Source organism: Mustela nigripes, chromosome 8, assembly GCF_022355385.1.
Source record: "Mustela nigripes isolate SB6536 chromosome 8, MUSNIG.SB6536, whole genome shotgun sequence".
Lineage (NCBI taxonomy): Eukaryota > Metazoa > Chordata > Mammalia > Carnivora > Mustelidae > Mustela > Mustela nigripes.
In genome coordinates this window covers 87,611,345-87,635,946 of record NC_081564.1, presented here as the reverse complement: position 1 = coordinate 87,635,946, position 24,602 = coordinate 87,611,345, and the positions used below count along the sequence as shown (strand labels likewise).

General features: G+C 42.2%; 1 protein-coding gene across 1 annotated transcript in view; it reads right to left on the bottom strand.

The window, feature by feature from the left end:
* Positions 1 to 24,602, bottom strand: part of ZNF407 (zinc finger protein 407) — a 427,312-nt gene that overhangs the window by 252,441 nt on the left and 150,269 nt on the right. The window contains exon 4 of the mRNA XM_059409836.1: positions 13,160 to 13,234. Coding sequence (XP_059265819.1) covers positions 13,160 to 13,234 — 75 coding nt within the window. The remainder of the gene's footprint in view (positions 1 to 13,159; positions 13,235 to 24,602) is intronic.

Sequence of the window (24,602 nt, the reverse complement as noted above, 5' to 3'; positions counted from 1 at the left end):
CGCACTCCCACACCTTCCCTACTGCTCCGTGAAAAAAACCGCGTCTTTGTTCAGTTGATATACCTTTTCATCGTGTAATATTCTCAAGAAAAATTGTGCTTTATACTTTATATCCCAGCAAATGCTAACAATGATACCATCATCAAAAGAAACAAAGTAAGCCTATAATTTCTGTAAATAGCATCACTATAAAAGTTTTACAGCAATATACTTCAGACTAAAAACAAACATGTCTTGTTCATTTAAACAAATACACTCAGACTCTTTTATTTTTTGTATCTTCTATTTCATGAATAAGCACCTTAAAAGGGGGGGATTACATTTCATAAATACACTAAGTTGTACCTAATTTGCCAGCAGTTACTAAGATTAAAAGTGCTGAGAAGCTATTAAGCATTACATGCAATGCTATCAAGACATCAGCCATGAAAGAGCAGAGCTTTACCAAAGAACTATGGAATCATAGTTCTTTTTCACCAAAGAAGGATGCAAGGAAATCTGCAAAATTTGTGGACACACAGACCTCTTCTGAATTGTCAGAATTTTGAACTACCAGATGATCTAGTGCCAAGTCTCTCCGAAACCATTTTCACATGTGTGAAATGTAAAGGTTCCCTTTAAAATCCAAAATTCTACTATTCCACAACAAGCTAATTCTGCAATAAGCTACCCGGTGTTAGGAGAAATTAAATGTAACAAACCACTGACATCTGCAAGGCATATGAACGGAGACCTTCAGAAAGCCCTATAGAATATACTGTCCTTCATGAAAAATTATAAACTATTTTTTAAAAAATTAAGCGACCCCTTTTATCTTCCGGATTCTATAAATACAGCCCAAATTCATTAATAAAGCTATGACTCCTTCCAAGAAGGAAAAGAAATGAACTCTACACTTAATTCAGAATGCCATTTCTGTAGTGACATCAACCTAAGTCCCCACGACCAAAACGATGAGGGAGGATGACGTCAGACAGGAGACACGCAAGAGGACATGGACACAGCACACTGAGCCGTGAGCGGTGGCCACGCTGGCACAGCCCAGCAGAGCACTCTGACCTTCCAGCTGGAGCACAGAAGGCCGAGGGGACTAGGGTGGCATCCGTGAGCGCGCCACGGTGAAGCAGCGCATGGCTGCGTGCGATGGAAGCCATTTCCCACCGACATCCACGATGTCCATCCCCGGATCCAAGCACCTGCACCTCCCAGGACAGAGCTCGGACACTGCTGGAGCCTCAGCAGGACCCCAAGCAAGCGAGCTTGGGCACGGCTGCCTGGAAGCCTGCTGTCGTCGGTATAGGGACCGTCCCTGAGGGACATGAGCTGGCTTCAGGACCTTTCTCCAGGAAGCTCTGTGCTCTGAAGAAACCGCTTCCTGACAACACAGTGGACAGAGGGTCCCTCCACTGTAACCTCACACCACAGAAAGGAAGATACTTCCTAAGATTTCCAAATCAAACCTTTCTCATATAAAAGTGAATTAAACAGCGATATGAATTAACAGTTCGCGCTGATATTTCAGATAAACTTTGAAAGACCAATGATTTTCTAACTAATGACGATTTTGCTGCAAGTATGATGTCGCCCCTTACCAGCACTACCAGTAAGAGAGCCATCTGTCCAGCGTTCAGTAAGATCTTCTCCTTCCCTCAGTGGAGCACTTCTTTCCCCGGCCATGGGACCTGGTACAAGTCTTTAGCACTATGTTCGCTTTGCTGTACAGAAGTCACACGACTGGGGAGCATCGCAATGCGGGAAATGATGGTCTTACTCCAGAGACCTCAAGGCACAAAACTGGACCGAAGCAATCTGTGGTGACGGCAGGTACGCTGCGGGCACCACCTTAGCCGGTTTATGCATTCAACGATCTAACGGACATCTGTGGATTCACCACCAAAGCTGAGAAGGAGAATGGTACATTCCGGATTTTAATTTATCTTGACCTCGTACTTCCTGCTGTGAATGATTACTTTCTTAAATTTTCTTCTCATTCTTTCCTTATTTTCAACATCAGCACCCAACAGCGGAACCCACTTGATTAAGCTGCTAGGGCTGTAAGCACTTCCCCAGTGGCACCAGGGCCGGGTGACAGGAAGAGCACAGCAGAACCGGCCTGGGCCAAGCTGGGTGACTGGGGCTGGAGCAGCGGCCTGACTTAGCAGCTCTGACTCAGTGGCCTTGGAGCCCATCCGCTTTGAAGCAGAATGTCCAGAGAAACTGAAATAATGTCTGATCACTCAGGCATCAACAATATTAGGAAGGCTAACGCTGTAAAAGTTAATAGCCTCCAGGACAAGTAAGAGCTATGTGTATAAAAAGACACATCTTTACTCTGCTGAGGAGCCCACAGCTTTTCCAACATGCAGAGAAGATGCTCCATCATGGATGGGGTAGGTCACTGGGACCCCCTTCCAAGTTCAGATGGAGCAGCCCTGCTTTTTCATTTGGTATTATAAGGCTATATTCCATGTACTTTCTTTTTTTCTGTTTAAGCAAAAAAGAAAACTCAAAAATTCACTGAAGCCTTGAAGTACATTCAGAAACCGTAACTGTAAGTACTAATAACAAGACAATAAACATTGGGTTAATTATTTTGTTAAAATTTTTCCTCATCTCCAAAATCTGGTAATCATATAAACAACATATTTTTTAAAAAGCCAAACCATAAATTTTTAAAACCTTGATATCTAGCAATAAGTCTGTCACTTCCTATTTGCTGATAATATACAACGTACCCATATTACTTAATTATAAATATCAAATGAGACAAAGACATTTTGAATGCTATGAGAACAGAAAATTATTAGTTGTAATTAACATGCAAAAAATTCAGGTTTAATTTAAATAAAAACTTTCATACATATGTTCTGCTGAACCCGTTTCCCATAATCATTTGCTGAATCAGCTTAGCATGGAAAAAGGGGTACACATATTATTTAGACATTAGCAACTGAAAGCATTTCATACTCGTTCGACTATAAATTCATGCTCATTTCAGCACAGCCCCGAGAGCTGGGAACACGCGCCATGCTCAGCATCACAGAAGAGATGGAAGGCCACGGTGACCCAGAAGAAGGCACTGACCCTGTTACACTAAGAGGCAGGACCATCTACAGGCACAGAGAACCCTCTAATTCTGCAATACCTGTTTCACAGTGTGACCATCAATCACATATTAGACCAACAAAGAAAAAGTCCATCTTAAAAAAGAAAAACTTCTGTGAAGACTTTAGTATCTTATATCTAACCATAGTCACTGAGTGTCAATCACCCTCGGAAAACTAACAGAGAAAGAAAGCCACCAACCATGCCCTCAAGAAATTATCCTGTATGGAAATAGGGCATATGCCACCTATTTTAAAAGGAAAACAACGGAAAATGTATTAAGCAGTACGCTGACCTCGGTGGGAGGAAGTGATTACAGAGAATGAAAATGTAGGGGACGACTTACAGTGAGAGAAAATCTGGACCTTGCCTGAAAGACCATGCAGGCTGACCGACCCAGGGGACACAGAGCTGCGGCTTCCAGCCCAACGGGGTTGGGAACAGCACACATGGTCTGCTCAGACTTTTCATGCTACTTTGGCCCAACTCCTCTATCACATGCACTGCCCCATGCCAGGTCGAGAAAAGCACCCATGAAACAAGAAAGAACTGCAATTACATTAGAACTCGACAGAAACGACTCTTTCTCTGAAAAGCCGATCTCTGTATTGAGATCATATGCTAGAAATAACTCAAAACTTAGCTGGACTCATGTGAAAGTTCTAATATTTGACGGTTTTCAACCTAAGCATTAATATACTTGATCGAATCTTAGGAGGTGCTAACATTTTAGAAGCATCAAACAACATCATAGTTCTTCTGAAAGGGAATCAAAGATTGGCCAAAATGAAAGACACTGGGATTGGAAGGACACTGGGATTACTACGGGACCGCTATATCTCATGGAGCACATCATGTCTGCTTGTTGTCTCCTGCGAGCAAGAAGGCTGGGAGAGCCAAGATACCAGTGGAGACACCCTTTGTTCTAAGCTCACAACTGATTATACAAGTGACCCCAGGACCAAGAAACGGAGGAAAAGATCTCAGAGAGTAACCTACGTGAACCCTCGATTTCTCCCGTGAGAGCTCTGTAAGGAAATGTGAACACCTCCTTTCTCGTCTGTTAAGATGATCGATCACATTTGCTTTGATCCAACTTTATAAAAATTACTTCAGAAAGGTTATAAGTTTCCTGAAAATTCCTCAGGAAAAATTTTAATCTTGGACTTTTATAAGCAACTACCAAGACATCATGACTATAAAGAACCTCTCACAAAAAGTCAGTACTGTATAATGAAACTGTATAAAAGTTGGTAATTAAGCATAATTGAAGGCTGCAGTGAACATATAGGCCTTTGTTCTTTTTAATTCTGGCACTGACTGGGAATTAAAGATAAGAGCTTAAGGCATATTTTAGTCAGAGTCCAGATGTATAAGCCCCAGTGTTCTAAAAGTAATTTAAGTGAAATAAAAGAAGAGAATAGCCAAAAATATTCTAGATGCCTGCCAGGGAAAAACACCTATATTCTGAACATTTACCATATTTGATTGATCGTATGTGGAATCACTTATTCGTTGGCCTTAAAAAAGGTTAAAACAGAAGATACTCTTATATCCAAGCTCTGAGTAAATTCCTAAAGCATAGCAAAACAAAACAATAATGCTTAAAAATTAATTCATCACAATAAACAATACATGCAAAAGAAATTTGAACATTCACACTAAAAAAGGTATAGACAGTTCACATCAGCACAGGATTCGGCTGTCTTATTTCTCATTCTATATGGGAGTAAGAGGAGGCAACAGATTAAAGCAGATGTCATGGTAATAAAGACTATCAGTACTAAACCATACATCTCTGGTCTAATAACTCACTGAACTAGTACAGGATGACATAATTATAATGTATGCAGTATTATTATAGTCTTCTGGGTTTCTTTTTTTGGGAGCCAGAGTGGGGGGGGGGGGTAGAGGAATTCCTAACCATACGCATGTCTACCCTTTATTCACCAACGTTCCACAGGCGGATGATGAAAAACAAGATCAATCCGAGATGGAATAAGAGGGAAAGGGACTGCTTTAGCACAGGGGCCTGGGGCCAAGCCCGGAAACCTGGACCAGTAAGCAAGAGAGACATGATGCGCTCTGAGTGCACACGCGGAGGGCTGGGGAACCACGGGAGCAAGAAAAGAAGAAAATGGGTGATGGAGTTGAGAAAAGAACGTGTCTAACAAAATCAAACGGATGATTAAAAGGCCAACTTGCAGGGGGGATCTGCAGCACGATTCAGGAGCAGGAGCTGGGGCTGGCACTGGGGCTGGGAAGAGGGAAGGGTCCCAGCAGCAAGCCAGGTCAGGAGACTGTGCTCGGCAGTACCCATCTCTGTGGCGATGCTAACCCACTGGCCCACAGTCTCTCCCTGGGGCCCAAACTCCACACTGATGGATGCATAATTCCAAGAGCTCTGACTTCCAAGGCTTCCTCTGATGGACAGAGTCAAAGGCAACTGCCACTGGACTCGACGTTCTTTTCAGCCTGAGTCCAGTCCAGTTTCCCAGGCTCATCCTAGCTCTTTCCATAATCCCTGAGCAGTATATGAGTTTTATCTTTAGAAGAGATTGGTTATTGTATAGGTGTCCGTAATGTGTAGAAAGAAACGGAAGAGCTACACAACGATGCAAAGGCAAGTTTTAGGGGCGAAGCAATTGTGCACAAGGGTTATTATGGGAATTGCTGATAAAGGCATCTCATTGATTCACTGGCTTATTCTTGCAGTAAACATCTACTGCCTCAGTTACTACTGTGTTCCCAAATCTACATGGTACTGGTGCTGAAGGATGACACAGCCTCTGTTGTCATGCCCCCCAGACTTGGGGGTGATGGGACGCGTGTCAGGACGGAGAGAGAAAACACACATAAAGGCAGAAGAGAATTCTGTTAGGTATAAGACTCTGATGAAAAGACAGTTTGGTGCTATTTTAGGATGGATGGCCCACAAAGACCCTTTTGCAGGGCTGCATTTTGTAATCTGAAGTTAGAGCCTTCCCAGCAGAACACAGTCAGGGGCCCTCCGTGAGGTGTGCACGAGCCTGGCATGTTCTCCTCCCGTGTGCCTGGAGCGACCTGGGTGGGGGGAAGGTTGGGGGAGAGCTGTGTAAGGTGAAGAACCAAGGATCCACAGACTATGCACTGTTTAGGAAACAGTCACCAGTCCAAGCATAGCACTCGTGTTTTTTAAATGCCCAAGAATTAAATACAGAGATGAATGTTCAATAACATGCTGGCTTAAAATTAAAGAATAAAGTTTAGAAAGAGTAAAAAACAATGCTATAATTCTGTAACATACACATATTTATAAACATTAACACTTACAATGCCTCTGCTGCCAACATGAGAATTTCCATTAAAGTAGGAAATAATACATTTGATCAGCGTAACGGTGATACCCCAAGAGCAGCACTCACTTCTGACGCAGCTACAGAGTTTGCCCTGGTAGGCAGGGGAGGCAATCCCACTCTGTTCCCCGTGGAGGACGTGCTAGCTCTGTCCGCTCAGCACACCTGAGCTGCAAGAAGTCTTCAAAATCAATCATCTTGAGAACCAAAAAGCACCATCTGCAGCAGCACAAGGAAGTATGCTATGTTTTCATACCATAAAGCAGGACAACTTTTAAAAAGTCCTGTAACAGGACTTCATGCCACTAAACACACTGCCCCAAACCAAACAGCTGAAGGCACGTGCGCTCCTAAACACTGCCCCTACTTCACAAAAACTCCCATCGCGAAACTTCCCCTGAATTATGGGAGCGCTGATTTATGGGAGGTGGTTACAACATATTGCTTACATAAAATGGGAATTTGCCCTAAGGGAAAAAATGATGAGACCCGAAGTAACGGCAGTAAATAAAGTGTGTACCATGAAGCCCACTGTCTAGAGATGGACTATAATTCTGATACTGAGCTTCCCAGCAGTAAACATAAAGAGGAAAATTCAATTATCTATGGGATTTGCTGTTACTTAAGACCAAAACGACAAGTGGTTTCAGAAAAGTACAACCTCTCCCGGAACTAAGACCAGAAATCAACTGGCCATATTTTCATGAGTAGCAACCTGAGAACTAACTTCATAATAAAGATAGGAGTTTTATAAGCTTACTCCTTCAAACATCCTTAAATGTAAGTCATTACCACAAAAACGAAGACGTCCATTTTACTGGAGGAAAAGAAAACCACAAGCAAGGCGGGAAGAAAAGGTGCTCTCTGGCCACCGGAGCTGCCCACTGGGCAGCGGGCAGGAAGGGAAGGGAAGGAATGCGCATTCAGGACCGTCAGCAATCGGACAGATGTGCGGAAGCCAGACCCTCCGCGGAGCTTCTGAGTGCCTCAGCAGAACCAGGCAAAGGCATCAGCCCTAGATGAGCTCTTTCCATCCCTTGCGGGATGAGCCACAAGAATTATCTCCAATCAGGTCCAAATACCTCCCCAGAAAGTAAGCCGCAAACTTCAACCAGCAATGAGGATCGGAGAACCCCACCTTCTAGACCACTGACACCTCCGCTGACTTCCACCAGGAAAATTCATCAAGTCAGAGTTAGAAAATACCCATTTCAGTGAGAAAATGTTTGTCATGAAGCAACCATAGAACATCTAAATTACCCATTTAATTGAGAAATATTTCCCAGATACTGATAAGATATCTTTTGTGGAAAATATATACTTATCTCTGTATGTCCCTTAATAACTGTCAGCTTAAGTCATTAAAATATAAAAGGAAATTTCTAAAAATAATAAATATCCCTGGCTTTAGATGAATTGAAGTGACTTCTATCTATCTTTCCATGTAGAAGTGATTACTTAGCAGTGCTCTATGTCTGTTCAGTCCTACTTGTGCACAGGAAAGCCACGGCAAATGATCACAGGGTACTAATTCTACCCTGGATACTGTCTGTAGACGGAGAAATGGGGAAAGACAGAAGAAAGAGAGTTCTGAGCTCATGCATTACTAGGATATCAAAATATGACAACCTTCCACTCATCAAAATTCAGTAAGCCGAAATGGAAAGAAGACATGTTCTCCTCCATTTTGACTCAAGAGAGTTTTTTCTGGGTTGTGTGTGTGTGTGTGTGTGTGTGTGTGTATTTACACCAGAACAATCTATCTCTCTCTCTCTCTCTCTCTATATATATATATATATATATATAAAACAGAGAAGAGTCCCTGCTTTATTCTTCCTAAATTAAAAAAAAAAAAAAAGAAAAAAGAAAAGAATAGAAAAAAAAAACCCTGCCAGCCACTAGAGTAAAAGAAGAAATAAGAGAGACCAATATACAGTAGGTGAGTAGGGATGAGAGCAAGCCTGAGGCCAGCAGAGAGAAAGGAACCCACAGGTTTGACAATGACCCGCCACAGATATCACGTGATTCTCATTCAACACAGAGTAAAGGACCTTAGTGCATCCATGAGAGCAAGCTACCCATTTCAGTGGTAGAACAGAAAACAGTGTTTAGCCTACAGAAATTCACAAGGAATAAACACTGAGGAAGATGATGGTCCTTTTTCTTTTCTTTTTAAGTGGGCGACATACCCACCATCCAGATGGAGCCCAACCTGGGGCTTGAACTCAGGACACTGAGATCAAGACCTGAGCTCAGATCAAGAGTCAGAGGCTTAACCCACTGCAGCACTCAGATGCCCTGATGATGACCCTTTAATAAAATAAAATGCATGCAATTATGACAACTTATCCAAAGGAACTTTCTTTCAAATGGACAATCAAGTGACAGTAAGAGGAGTTAATCTCACACTCTTCTGGCAAGAAAAATTTTAAACTATTTAAATAAATGTCATTCAGAGTTTTTATAAAATGTGCTATTCTCTCATTGAAAAGTAACCTAAGTTTTGCGGTGCCTGGGTGGCTCAGTTGGTGAAGCTCTGTCTTGGGCTCAGGTCATGTGCCCAGGGTCTTGGAATCCAGCCTGGCGTCTGGCTTCCTGCTCAGCTCAGCAGGGAGTCTGCTGCTGCCTCTCTCTCTGCCCCTTCCCCCTGCTCCTGCCTTCTCTGGCTCACTTTCTCTCACATAAATAAATAAAATCCTTAGATAAATAGATAGACAGATAGATCAATGTAACCTAAGTTCTAATCACCCCAAACTATTGTTGGCAAAGTTTCAAAGCCAAATGCATGTGCACATCTACATGCTTTTTCTAGAAATGTCTGGGTTTGGGGTACTTTCATGTTTCAAGAAAAAGGGTGATTTCCATATGAACTGAAAAGCAGAAACCGTGATGCTTTCATAAAATTCCAACATATAAACATTTCTGAGAAAGGAGAGGAGACAAGGCTGACCCAATGCCTAGGGGACGTCCTGTGCAGTCCCCAGGCTCAGAGCAAAGGAGAAGCAAGTGTCAGAGCTGCCAGGGCTTCCACCCGCAGTTAGCCTCGGTGACACCTGGAACCCAGAGACAGGTGGGGGAAAGACTGCACTCATCAGTAAGATCAAAGGTACCATGGAAAGGGAGTTGGCCGGCCACAAATCCCAAGTGTCTGGAAAAAGGAGCTACAGCCAACTGAGGAGCTAGAGCCAGCCAGAAGGAAAAGAGCTCAGGAGTCAGAAGGAGGTCTGGGGAAAATCCGTTCACCTGAACAAAAGCACTGATCAGCCCTGAGCCCCCCACCCCTGGGGGGAGGGGGCTAAACACCCCCAAGTGGACAATAATGCAAGGCTGAGCCTTGTAACCTGAGCAGATGCCTTCAAAACTGCTTCATCAAAAAGAAAAAAAAAAAAAAAAAAATCTTCCATTTATTAATAAACTTGAAAAAACAGGTACATTTCCTTTGATTATGAAATTATTTAGCTCTTAGACTCTCTGATGCATAGATACAATTTAAAATCCTCTACTGGTAAAAGTAGTTGAGGGGCTGGCAGAAAAGCCCTCCCGAGACACTACCAGGGCCACGAACTTCCACTGGCACTGGGACACCACCGACTCCGGTTCCCAAGGAGCCCCTTCCCTTCTCCCCGTTACAGTCACTCCAAGTCACCCAGCTGACTTCCCAGTAGGAACGCCAGGTTTCTGCATTACAATACGCACCTGGCTCCCACAGGAGATAAACTTACTATGGCCTGGAGGTTGTGGCAAGTGTGCCTAGGCTCGTTTTCTACATTACTGTTAGCAAACTCACAGAGTCATAAAGATACTTCGGCTTACTATACTACAAACAGAATTACTTATCTAAAATAGGAAATACTTCAGAATGAACTTGCCAATTAATTGGAGTTTATTATTTTGGAATGTAAATCAAATGTGGCTATATTTACTTCTTTATAATTAAGTGTACAAGACTTCTGAAATACAGTAGTGTACTTACTACCTTAAAATAAGTTCATGCAAATTTAGGGACCAAAAAAAAAAAAGTTGTTCTTACACAAGCCATCACTTCAGGTGTTCATAAAGTCAAAACACATATATTTGAAATTATCTAGCTTTCTGTTGCTAATGACAGTCATGCTGACAAAATTTACTGGTTGATCAAACTATAGTACAAGTATATGAATTTATTTGTAATAAATTATCATTTTTGCATATATCAGTCAAAGCACAAGGCCTAAATACTTGCAAACAAAATGCATTATTAATTTAATTGTCACAGCCTATTTGGCTAACTTCTATTACTATTTGCTATAATATGCTATGCCTAAGAGGAGAGAATCAAATTTAAAACATAAAATAGTAAGCTGATTATTTTGTCCTGGAGAAATTAAAATATAGCAAGCTTGCAAAATTATAGCCAAGGCATTAATGTTTTAAATAGGTAAGAAAAAAATGTTTAACTTAATTTAGAGAACACTTATGCTCAAAAGTGATGGTTCAACATGCTGATAAAGAGTTTCTTTGTTTCCTAAAACCATTACAAGGCATCAGTTCCCTTTCGGAGGCAGGGAAGAAGGTGGAATAGGAGCCCTTTGGCACCGACTGTGCTAGACTTCGCCAGCTGAATGCGACCCTCCCCAACTCCACATGTCTACTGCCATGGGGTCCAGGCCCTCTGACTATTTCTGGGCAGTAAAATGAGGTATCCTAAACAAGAAGTGTTCTGAAATACAGAGGTCTTAATGGAAACAACAATTCAATGGAAGATGTCCAGCTGAGAGGAACTCGACAGCCTGAACTTTAAGGGGCTCAGGACCCAGAAGACAGGGTCGGTGCATTCCCACTTGAGATGCCTTTCCCAATTTAGGAACCAAAATCATGTCTAGGCCAGAGAAAAAGCTTAACACATCTCAAAGGGAAGAAAGACATGCCTCTACCCTCTGTGCAGCCTCCCTACAGGTGCCAGGGGCTGAAATGAGTAGAAACAAGCAAGTGCTCCTGGAACACACAGAAAAAGTAATGGGAACTGAACAGTGCACCTGGGATCTTCACTCTCCTGTCATAGGAGATGCCTACTGTATTTAAGTGCTTGGAGGAGAGAACTATGTATATAGTGATGAAGTTTTCATTAGTATGAAATGATATGAACACTTTTTTAACCTTTATTCATTCCTAGATAAAAAGCAAAATGATGCATTTGAATTACAGTAGGGAGGTATTTTCTTTTTATTAATCATCTGATCTAGACTGTTTTCATTCAAAATTTATTTGGGGAACAAAATCCCTAAGTACCCAATTGTAAAGATTCTCAGTGTCAGATAATTAGTCCAAGGAAGGACAATGGGATTCGAGTCAGAAAAATAATTCTAACATTCATTAATTATAAGACACTGCATAAATTATTACAAATTCCTGAATCTCAGGCTTTAGATAAAAAAAACCTGGAATAATAATGCACTCTTAATAACATCACAGAGTGATTAACTGAGATAATGCATGTAAAAGCAACAAAATATAGTACTTAAAAATGTTTTGTTTCTGCTTCCTTATACATTCATGAAACATAACTTAAACAAATCCCAAATCATAATGTAAGTAATACAGAATACGTTGAATTTCACACATTATACATTCAGGATATGCCCAACACATACAGTTTGGCTCAAATTAAATATAATGCTACAAAGAGAAGTACCAGAAGTCAAAAGATAAAGAGTAGGCATACGTGGACACTCAACATTCTGACCCAGCAGTCATGTCCAAACCAAAACGCTAAAGAAAGCGATACGCCTTCAACAGAACAGTCAAGTCGAATTGCTTATAAACACAGAAAATGTTGGTAAGAGCATTTTCAAGTTTTTAAAAAGGGAATTAAGCATTTACAAGTAAGGAAGAGGGTCTAGGCGGCCGTAGGCTGCGGACTGACGGAACGGGCTACATCATTACTGGCATTCTTAGAAAATTATTAAAAGCCAAAGGCTTCTGGGAGTGTCTACAGAGTTTCAGATACTGCCGCAGAGAACTGGGGGGAATCAACTATGTCTCTAAAGGAGGGACAGAGGGATTTTCACCAGCTCTGAGTGAGCTGCACATCTTACAGATTCAAAGATTTTTGAAGTAGCCATACTCACCTGCTAGCTGACATTGCTCTACTTCTGCTCACCTAATATAATTAAGTCTATGTGATGAAGCTAATTATGATACAGTAGCAGGAAAAAAGAAAGCCTGGCAGTTGATGACATAATAATTGTAGTGTTATTTTTCATGACATGGCAACTACTGTATTATTTTGGGGATGACACAAGATGTATTTCTTTTTTAGTATCAGCAATGCTTAATTCTACAGTAAGAATTTAAAAATACTGTTTAAAAACCTCAAAATAAAGATGCAGGAAAAAACAAAGTCTACCTTTACATTACTATTTTAGTTCGTCTGAACACAGTGCAGAGGTCAATCCCCTCCTAAATAAACTTTTCGACTGTTTCAAGTTTATTTCACAATTTCACAAATTCAAAGGCCCTCAAACCTTTTCAAATATTTTTAGGTCTGAATTTTAAAATTAAAATGACATTAAATTCTTGTGGAAGAATGGTATGAAATATGTCATCCAACCACAGAGTACCAGAAATGCTAAACATGATAAACTGACTTGATATCAATTCTAGAACTCACACCATTAAACAAAGCCTAAAATGCAAATATAATCACACTTACTAAATTTTTTAAAATGAGCAAAAATTACCTTTCTTTCGGGGTGCCAACTCCATGCTTGCCTAGGAGATGCGTATTTAAGTGCTTCTTCATGACAAAAGCAACCCTAAAAAAAGAAATAACAATAATTACAGAACTAAAACATGACTATGCTAAAAGCATATCCACAAAGTACTTACAGGCACTGAAATGCGAATGTAACATGAAATTGCACATTACAGCAGCACTCCTGGTAAACAAGACGCTTGCCTACAGATCACATGTACTGTGATACCTGAAAACTGGAATAAATAACTATTTAAATGAACTGGTTCATTGTCTTCCTCGTGCGCCAACAGGGGCGGAAACAGTGACTGTACCTCAGTCACTGCCTTCCCCGTCGTGAGAGAGACAAAGCGACTCCCGACACGGTAATCCTCACTGCCCCTTAGTTGTTCCCACACTTCAACCATGGAAAGAGTTTGAGAAAATGTCATTTTATTAAATATTAAAGAGACTGTAAAGAGAAAATAAATAGCCTCCATGAAGCTTCCTTGAAAACATGGTAATAATTTGAAAAGAGGTTTTAAAAATGATGTGTCTAGTGTGTCTGTGGCACATGCAAAAAAAAAAAAGTACTTCAGCACCAAGAAGATATCAATTAACTAAAACAAACAAAAAGTATTATCTGACACGCTATCTTATTTTATACACAAATCAGCTTACTTAATTCAATTTTGAGGACATAAATATGAAATGGACAGGAATCAAAAGTCAGTCCATGGAACACCAGTCTCCTTCTGAACACAGTTCAACATCAATTTAATTACATTGTGTGATTATTTAGAACAATTTAGATCTCATTCAGAAGCATCAGACTAAAATGGTTCTCTTGATAAGCCAAAAAAAAAAAAAAATTGATATTATAACTTTCAGAGTAAAAGGGCTTGCAAACATTTTTGTTAATTATGTATTACAGCTGTCCTTCATAAAGTTAATTACCAATAGCTGAAAGGCAACAGAATCTATTTGCATATGTACATGAAAGGCATGACATATGCGAAAATATGATTTTAATTAGCATTCTATGATATGAAAGGCTACAAATCAAATTGGCATGTTATAAGATTTTTAACATTAAATACTGAATTCATCTGGACATGTTTGCACAAACGGGCAACGTGAGGCTGTAAAGTACTATGGCCTTATAGAAGAGACATGCCAACCGCCAAGACTTAAAAAATTTCTAAAAAGATAAATGCCTCTCCTCCCCTGCCCACATGTCTGGTCTATTTTGGTTCTTTTCCTATAATATTAGAGAACCTCAGTTTTGAGGCTAAAATAATATATTTGTAATTTTTACGTGACTGTGAGTTCATTATTCAAATACGGTATTTGTATATACTGAAAATGGCATTCATTCTTTTTTACATATTAGGTAATAACTATGGACAATACAGGCTTGACACTATAAATAACTGGGCACACTATCAATCATTAAAATGGAAAAATAACGAGTACATGTAAAGAATCAAACTGTGATGATATTAAAGGCTTAGCAAAAATAACAGTACAAGATATTCTTTATTTGTTTCTGCTTGATTTGGACAAAATAAATAACATTTTTCATTTCCTTAAAAAAGAATGCAGTAATAACAACAGTCCATTTAAGTCATAACTTCCCTACTGTCCTCTATTTTCTTATAATTAAAAAAACATAAAGCTAATAGCAAAGAGCAAAGGTTAAGAACCCAAAGTTGCAAAGCACAGCTTATTTACATGACTAAGTATAATTTAAGAGATGTGAGTTTAGAACCACAGGGCAGTTCCCGAAAGAAGAAACTTTTATTAATTAAAATGTCTAAGTTTTAAGAATTGAAACACAAATATTATACTTCATGGGGAAACAAACTGAAGTACACAGAGAGGGAAAGCTTCTGCCTAATATAATTCTTAAATTGCCTGCTGAATAAATATGAAATGGACAGGAATATTTATGTAGACTAAATTTATGTAGACTAAATATCTCGAGGAATAATAATTTTTTATTATGGGAAAACTTTATAATACTAAAATACAGCTCAATTATACTCAAATGCAAAATGTTCATTCATCCAAAATCTGATTTAAAGTAAGTATAAAGTCTTTAAATTTGTAATACATAAGTACAAGTAGCATCAAAGTCCCAAAGTCATCCTCAATTAAAAGATACAAGTCATGCATGACTAAAACCATCTGACCAACCTATCTGAACAGAACATTGCCAGCAATCTGTGCTTACTGAATGTAGTCTACCTCTCACTGCCGTCAACATAGCCTTGCTTCCATATTTTAACACAGCAATTGCTCTGGAAATTTGATCATCTATACATCACCAGAAATAAGACAAAAACAGTCCCAAATCTGAGAAGCTATACAGTCGAAACTCCTGGCTCCTGATGGACACGTCTGCCCGTGTACTCACTGTGTTTCTGCATGTTCACTGGTCACTCGTGGGTAAAATCAGACAGAGCTGGGCCTGCATGGAGCTTTCGTTCTGTACCACGCGGCCTCTGGAGGAGGCAGCAGCAAGCCCACCATGCTCCAGCAAGGACACCGCTGGGCACTCGGGAATGCAGTAAGTCACCAACCTGGACCCGCTCCAGAGCACAGTGACAAAACTAGAGTCCCTGCCTCAGAAAACGTGAAAACTAGTGATGGAAACAGACAAGAACAAAAAGTAAAACATACAGCATCTTAAACACTATGATAGTGGTAGGAGAAAAACAAACCAACCAGAAGCTTACACCGGATGGCTCCGGAACGCGGTCTGTGCGTGAAGGGGGCAAGGGGCCGGGCCAGGGACGGGGCGGGGAAGAGCAGGCCACAGAAGGCAGGGTGGCCAGGACAGCTGCGGGGGAGCCCGTGAGCGGAGGCTGCTCTCAGAGGCAGAGGCAGTGGAAGGTAGGGGAGGACAGGGCAGGGTGGAGGGTGGGGGGGGGGGGGGAGCTATAACCCCGGGGAGAGGAGAGGCATCCCAGGCCCAGGGTCTGACTCCCTGCCATGTGGCTCAGAGCAGCCAGAGGGACAGGACTGGGGCAGGGCATGAGTGGGGAGAACTCTGAGGGGTATCCAACAGGAAGCCAACCTCTGGTCTTGAGGCCAAGGGCAAGATCCATGTTAGAACAGACTCTCTGAGGCTTTCCATCTACAAATGCCATACAATCTAAAGGAACACCTTGAAATAAAAAAAACGATGCTTTTCTTTAAATATGATTGACTTCCAAGTACCTAGAATTGCCTAAAATAGTGTCACTTAAAATTGTTTTTGGTGTCAAAAGAGCAGCACAGTAGTAATGTTTACATCCTAGTTAGAGATTTCTACTTTTCAGTACCAGCATTTCATATTTTAACTTCTAATTTGAAACAAATTTCTCCTACACAATCGATGGATCTAATCAGAACCTCTTCCTTTAATCCCTAAGGTTTTATCACTGCAGAATTATTTCCATTCAAGAGTCATGAAAGATTATCTGACTGATCTATTTAAGTAAATAAGATACAATACACGACTGCAGGGGAAGAGATGTGGAAAGAAACATGTGCCAAGAGCCACGGCACATCAGCGTTCCCTCACACGCCCGAGTCAGGGCATTCGGTGCAGGGCCAAAAGTCAGCTTTGCACAGAGAATTTTTCCAAGGGGACAAGCCAAGGGGACAAGCAGCAGCAGTATGTTTGTGGGGTTCTGCTATGTTGTTACGTGTGCCCCTCATCTCTCAGTGAAGGGCAGATGTTCCTCAAAGACCGGCCTGCACGAGAGACCATCCAGCTACGTGCTGGATGATCAGGCCTTACAGGTCACAGGAAAGACAACTGCGTTGGCTTGTAAGCAGTTATAACCCACAGGACAGCGCTGTGAGCTAAGGAGAACCTGTCAGACAGCTGAGCGCAGGAGTAAGAGGCGAGCGGCAGAACCTCCCTGCCAGCTCTTCCTGCGGGATGGGGTGCCCTCTCCCCAGCACTCCCCGGGTCCCCTCCGCACCCAGGCCACACTCCCCCAACTGCTGCGCAGAAGGCAGGCTTCACCCATCCAGTCACTGAGTGAGCTACACAGTAACACAACTGACAGTTTTCAGTCACTGCTGAAGAAACAGAAAATTTAAAAATTTTTTTAAAAAGAACAGACAAACAGCAGGGGGTCGCTGGCAGGGCCTGGTCTGGAGTCAGACCCCAGCCGTGGCCCGTGAGTGAGCCCATGTGCTCTGGGGCCTCCCTCGCAGCAGCTCCGGGCAGGCACATCGAGCACGGGGACAGGCACATTGAGCGTGGGGACAGGCACATCGAGCATGGGGACAGGCGGCCGAAAGGCGGTCTAAAGGCAGCCCGCCGCCTGGAGTCTCACTTTGGGAAGACTGAGCGCCCGGTCCGAGACGCCAGCCCCTGGGTGGAAAGGGCAGGAACACAGCGCTTCACAGGAGCCTCGTGAGAACTGAAGAAACCGCAGAAGCACAAGCCGCGCGGGGAGCGGTGAGGACAGCTGGTGAGCCAGGGCTGGTGCTCACCGCACGATCCACAGGTGTGCCCTCCGCGCACGCGTGTCTATGACTACGCGTATACGTGGAAACCTACAGATCGTGTCAGTGCCACAGTTACATCTAGAAGAAAACCAGCTTCAGGATGTCAACTACCAGAGCCTCCGTTCCTCCGGGCCTGTTAGCACCTTCAGCAACACACGCGTGCGGCTTTGGAGGGATTCCCATGGGCGGACGTGAGATGACCTCCCGGCTCGAGTGGGACAAGCCTGCCGCTTCAGACACAGACACCACCTATGTGAATGCGGCCTGAGACGAAGCACGCACTGGCTCTGCCTCCTCTACACACTATTTCCACCTGTTTATCTCAATCTCCAAGAAAGGCCGGGGAGGAGGGCCTCAGAAACACAGCTCTCTGAGACAACAACAAGGAAGAATAAGGAAGGGAGTGGTCACCCCCACCCGGAAGGCCAAAGCCCAAGGCCTGTGCGCCCTGTCCCGCCCCTCCCGTCTCCTAAGGTGCATCGGGACTCCGCTGCAGCGTTTTCTGTGTCCGCCCAAAGATGCATTTCGGAGGGATGTATATGGGTTTTGGCGACAGGAGTACTCAGTGGTCCTTGAGGTTGAGGGAGAGCTGCGCACATCTACCCTCCTTCTCTGGGACTCGAGGCTCACGAGCTGCTTCCCCCGAGAAGCCTGCGGGCTCGGAGTCCTCTAGCGCAGTGCTGCCCCAGTCTGACTTGAGCCCTGCCCTCCCCCCATCCCCTTTCGGTAACATTCCTATGAACATCCTGCAGAGTGGTCATCTGAAGAGCCCTCGTCTGGAGGATGTCTGGCAAATGTGGAGAATCTGGATGAAATCTGAAGCTTTTGGCATGACTTGTAAGACCTTCATGATTTAGAACTCTGCTGGTTTTTTTCTTTCTTAGTTCAGATTTGCACCTAATTCTCTAGCGGTCTGTCTCGGGTGTTACTTCCCTCCCCTCTGCATGTCCTGCTTCCTGGGCCTGGAATCCACACCCATTAGCCCGTTCGTTTCACCATTGTGCTCCCAGGCCTGACCTGAACCTTGGAGGGGCTCCTCCATCTGCACTTTCTCCTTACCATCTCACTGATGGCTGCAATGCTCCTGACCGCTGTTCGCTGCTCTCCTGTCTGTTCTTAGCTTAGGCCTGAGTGATGTTGGCTTTTGGGGTCCCCGTGCTTATGGGTATGAAAACATGTGAACCCCTGGATGCGTGCTGAACTGAACCCCTTTGAACTGCACTGTAGTTCCTCTGAGCAGGGCCTTCCTGAGCAAATGGGTAGTATGCAAGGCAGGTCCTCTTCCTGCTAAAGTGGCGCCTGACTCCGGAGAGGCTCTAGCCCTTGTGAATGAGTTAAAATGTTGGCGGTAGTGTTTATGTCTTGAACCTTTGAGCCCACAGTGGGTCAGAGCTGAAAGTGGCAAAGATTTATATAATGTTGAGAATGTGTGAGTCACTGCACTCTGTACTGTGCAAACAATCATCCTGTTACGTCATCACACCCTTATTAGGTAGGAACAGGTACTACCATCCCATTTGATAAATGAGGAAACCGATGGCACCTTGTTAAATAACACGTCTGCGCTTCCCCACTGAATTCCTGCTAGACTGGCAATGGAGCGCAGGCAGCTTAGGTCCAGAGTCCTGTCTGAGAAGCCCCACTGTGAAGAAGTTAACGTCGATGGTGGGATGCACCTTAGGAGACAGGAGGAGCGCGACAGGGCGCGCACCTTCTATGGCAGGGGCCCCACCATCGCCCTGGGGTCAGACCCTAACTCCGCCGCTGACCGCGTGGCTGACCCAGCTCATCTCTTTCTGAATCACACTGAGCCTCTCCTTCCTGACGTGTAGTGTGGGGGCAATACTACTTACTTCAGAAAGCTGTGACAACGAGGTAACGAAGACGCACGATACAGTCCTGTGGCCCTTCCACAGCCATAGTTCAATGACCGGGAGCGGGCACATACCGAACACCGAACACTGAACGAGGGCCTGAGTGGACTAAGAGGAGCAAAACGCAGTCTCTGTATCCATGGGGTTTAAAATCCAGGTGGTGGAAACGGACTTCTCAAGAGGTCATGTCAGTACGATCAGGAAGAAAGAAGACACAGATTTCAGATAGGGCTGAGGGGCACGAAAACTTCTCAGCACCACAAATGGGAATCTGAGAAGTTTCCCTCTTGCTCTAAAATCAATAGCAGTGATCAACCAAAGCCATCTAATTTCAGGACGCACAAAATCAGGGAAGCTGAGCACCTTAGCTTTCAACACTGCACGTATTTATAAGCAGCATCCTAGGAACGCAGTAAACCCAGTAGGCCTGACCAAAAAAGCATACCCAGAATATTAAGTAATGATTCTCCAAAGAACAATCACAGTCCATTTCCCCAGGTAGGTTCTAGATATACAATAATATATTATCAATAATGTGATTTGACATTTGGAGCAAATGTCACTTGTCATTAAAAATATATATGGAAATTTTTGCCATTTTGATTAATATGTCTTTTTTTATGATTAATAAGGTATTACCATTCTGAAAGTGACTGTAAATGAAGACTACTTTTATACTATAGTTTTACATGTTAATTTCAGTTTTTAATGGGACAGTATAAAAGACAGATGACTTACAGATTTTCATATTGCTCTAAGTGTGTATTTCTCCTAATGACTGCACATCACAGGAGCAATGGTCCCTGAAAGATGTCCACATCCTGATCTCCAAACTCTGCTCAGATACAAGGCAAAGGGGAATAAGATGGAAAATGAAATCAAGGTTGCTAATCGGCTGACGTTCACATCAGAAATGTACCCTGGATCACGCAGGTGGACTCAGTGTGACCACAAGCGCCCTTACAAGCAGAAGAGGCAAGCAGAAGAAGGGAGTCAGAGGAGACGGAACTAGAAAGCAGGGCCAGAGAGAGGCTCTGTTGCTGCTGGCCCCAAACATGGACAAGCTGGACCATCAGCCAAGGAATGCAGGTGGCTTCTATCAGCTGACATGCGACCCTCTTCTTCCCTAAATCCTTCTCCAATGGCTTGAGTATTTACTAACGAATCTTACCCACCGTGATTATTACAATGAGGGTGGCAAAATGACAGTGTTCTAATTCTATTACTCCTCCTACATTTATCAGAAGGACACTCTTCCACAAAGGACTCCACCATTTACCCGTCTCTATGTCTCATGCGCTCTCGCTTATTTGTTCCTTTCCTTTAAATGGACTCTCGGATTTTCACTTTTATGTCACATTTTATAATCAATTAGTGTAATGGAAACTTATTATTCTCAAACTGTCCCCAAATTGGTCAATGGAGGTCCTTTAAAAGCTGTCTACTATGTCCTTTTGACATCACTCCTCTTAGTGCTTGAGCTTTTCTTTATTTTCTAGCAGAAGATGTTCTAAGCTCACCAGGCCCATTCCCTGCTACACACCTGAGAATCAGCCCTAGTTTCTTATAGTAAGGAGTGGTATTTGCACAGCAAGATCCAGGTGCTAAAACTATGATGGCTGCTAATGGGATGTCACTGAATTGAAGCCCTTTCAGCGCAAAAAGCTAGGAAATAAATGGATCAACACACAAACAAATAAATACGGTGTGCATGTTTGCTGGTGGCCAGGAAGGGAAACAGACACAGAGAATCACAACTCTTAGTAAGGAGTATTCATTACAATAACTGATTGCATCTTTTCATTATTCTATAATATTATGAAATAGGTTTTCAAGTAGCATACAAATAAGTTTTTGTATTTAAAAAATCACATTTTAAATATAGAACCAAAGTTTTCTAGTCAAACAATTCTTTTTGTAAATCCTCAAAGCGTACATGCACCGCTCACTAATACTTTCTTCAGTGTCCGCCAGCGCGTTTCTTCGCACAGGTTCTAAACCACCCTGAGCTCTCCTGCTTCTCACGACTGGCAGCTCCTCTTCCTCTTCTTACCTTCAAAGGGTGACATTTTCATTCTTATTCCAGAGTTGTAATTCATTTCCTGGGTATCATGTGTAACGCCTTTGTGGATAGCTCTAAAATCTCTGTCTGCACCCATGGCCTTTCCTGGGGCATTGTTTCTTCCCTGAACTGACAATACCTGAAACCATGTCTGACCCTCAGTTATGATCTTCGCTCACGAATGGTCTCTCCGAAGTTCCCTAATTCTAGCACCTGCACCACCTTCCCAATTCAATAATCACATCCTCAGGTTCATAAATCATCAGCTGTTTCTCACAACTGTTCCCTATCAAGACATTACATACTTCTCTCTCTCTGGTATAAATGCACTAGAGCAAACCGCTTTATCGGAATGTTAGGGCGTCGGGATGTTCTCCATTACAAGTCACCCCATAGACCAGCATCACATAATCTTTCCATAAAGAGGTTCATACTGCACCTCAACTCATGAACATTTTATGATTCCTTACTGAACTGAATAAAGCACAAAGCCTTAAACAAGCAAATATTAGTCTTCAATGGTCACCTAAACCAGTTATCCCAATTTCTGGAATATACCCTTGAGAAAACATCTGGAAAAAAGGCAAAAAAGCTGCACTCCAACTAAAAAATAAAAATATCCTAAGCGCTCAGGAACAATCCCATGCTTATATGAGAATGCTATGCATCAGTAAAAAGAACAGAAAGTTTTCCAAGGCACATTAGATTTAAAAAGACAAAAACATTACTTACAGTGTAATCCCGTACTCTGACATATAAACAAACATATACGTAAACCAAATACAAGTCAAAGTCACTTAACGTGAGGCTTACTTTTACATTACTTATACTCTTTGCTTCTCTACACTTGGCAAAATTTTTAGAAGTAAAAACTAGCAGCCTGCCTTACACCTTACGCGGCACACCCGTGTCCCCTCAGTGTGCCCTCACAACAGAAGGCGCAGCAGCACAGCTGCCGCCGGCCTGGCCTGAGCCAGGAGCGACTGGGACTCCAAGAAGGGGAGTGCCTGTGACTTTTACAAGAAAATGTACAATTCTTTTTACACAGAAGCTGAAGATGCAAACACAAGATTCACACCTCCTAACCTCAATGCAGAGCTCTTTCCGCCATTGTGACCCTCCTGCCCCATGAAAGAGTCCACCTCACCGGAGACAGGCAAACAGAAAAAGGGAATGCTACAGACTCAAAGTATTCACAAATAAAATCAACAGTGTATTAAATACTGATCTAAATGAATAAGGCTCTTAACAAACTAATGAGAGAAAAAATCAAGTAGTTGATGTAGGATGAAGGTTTTAGTTTTTTTTTTTTTTTTTTAATTCACTGAGATGAGGAAAGTAGACACAATATTTAAAAGGAAAATATTTATCCTATGAAGAAGATACAAACAAAAATTAATGACCTATAAAACAGGTCAGATAAAAATAAATACAATGCAACTGATTAACAAGAGTAATTATGCTTAAAAATAAACACAAAGATGCTGAGTACTATTAAAACAATGGCCAACAGGGACAGAGTACATCAGTTTTATTCTGAACAAAATCAAGATAAAATAGATAGTTTACTTTCCAAGTGTTAGAAATCAAGATCGTGCTATGGTTCTTGTTAAAATGTAAAATATGCTGCACAAAATAAAACAACATCTAAATGAAGTACGAAAATTTCATTCACATAACATAGGAAATGATATATGTAACATACCTCCCTAAACATATTTGTAAACAGGTCTCCATTTATGTTGTTTTAAACATGATTTCACATAAGAACATTTTCCATCCACTTCTCTGTCCTATTCATTCGCATATTAACTTAGATGAACACAGAAAAAACCTGAAGTTTCTCAAAGAAATTCAAATCTGTCCAAAACATTACATGGAAAATAGAGGGGGAAATCTACAATCATACAAGATTGTTTACTCCAAAATTCAGAAGTTAATGGGTGTTAAGTAACACTTGAAAATTCCTCAAACTCTTTTACCAAATCATTAATTGTTACGCCAAACCAATTATGTCCTTCATGGCTTAAGTATCTCAACACACCAAATGCCCTCTTGGTTATAATCATCGCACAGAACCCCAAACTTCCACATTTGGAATGTACCCTTGTAATTGTACATAAATAAATTAAAACAAATTATCGACATCCCCAAATTTAAAATTACTGAAAACCCTTTAATACTCAAGTATAATTACTGGGGGCGCATGGGAGGGGCAATCATTTGAGGTTGTGGGGTCCAGCCCTAAGTCGGGTTCCACACTCAGTGTGGAGTCTGTTTCAGGTTTTTTTTCTCCCTCTCCCCCCACCAGTGCCCCTCCCCACTCACATGCTCTCTAAAATGAATAAAAATCTTCTTAAAAAAATTATAATTGTTTTCCTGAAAAAACAAAACTTACAAAATTTTGGTTTATTCACAAAAACCAAAAACTCTAAGTGTCACACATCTCCTGAAAGTAAGAGTTCTGTGTGCAACAAAGAAGCAGTGAGCTCTTACACATAATGCAGGCTTAGCTACAGCAAACCAAAACGTTCCTCCAAGACATTGCAAGGTAGTACCCAAACCTGCACACAAACTCACATGTGCACGCCATGGCCTTTCCCGCGCTCCACAAGGGAGGAAGGACAGACACCCAGAGAGTCAGCACTCCTCCTTCTCGAGGGTTAATTGCACTGTCGCTTAATAAGGCCTCCTATAAGAATATACTATTAGTATTGTCAGAATTATACATATTACACCTTTCCAAAGACCTTAATTACAGACTTTCCTATATTAACCACATTTTTTCAGTAATAAGATTTTATTTATTTGTCAGAGAGCCAGAGGGAGCACAAGCAAGAGGAGCGACAAGTAGAGGGAGAAGGAGGCTCCCCGCTGAGCAGGAAGCAGGACACGGAACTCCATCCCAGGACCCTGCGATCATGACCTGAGCTAAAGTAAGACACTTAAGGAACTGAGCCACCCAGGCATCCCAACCACATTCTTAACAGTAACAAGAGCAA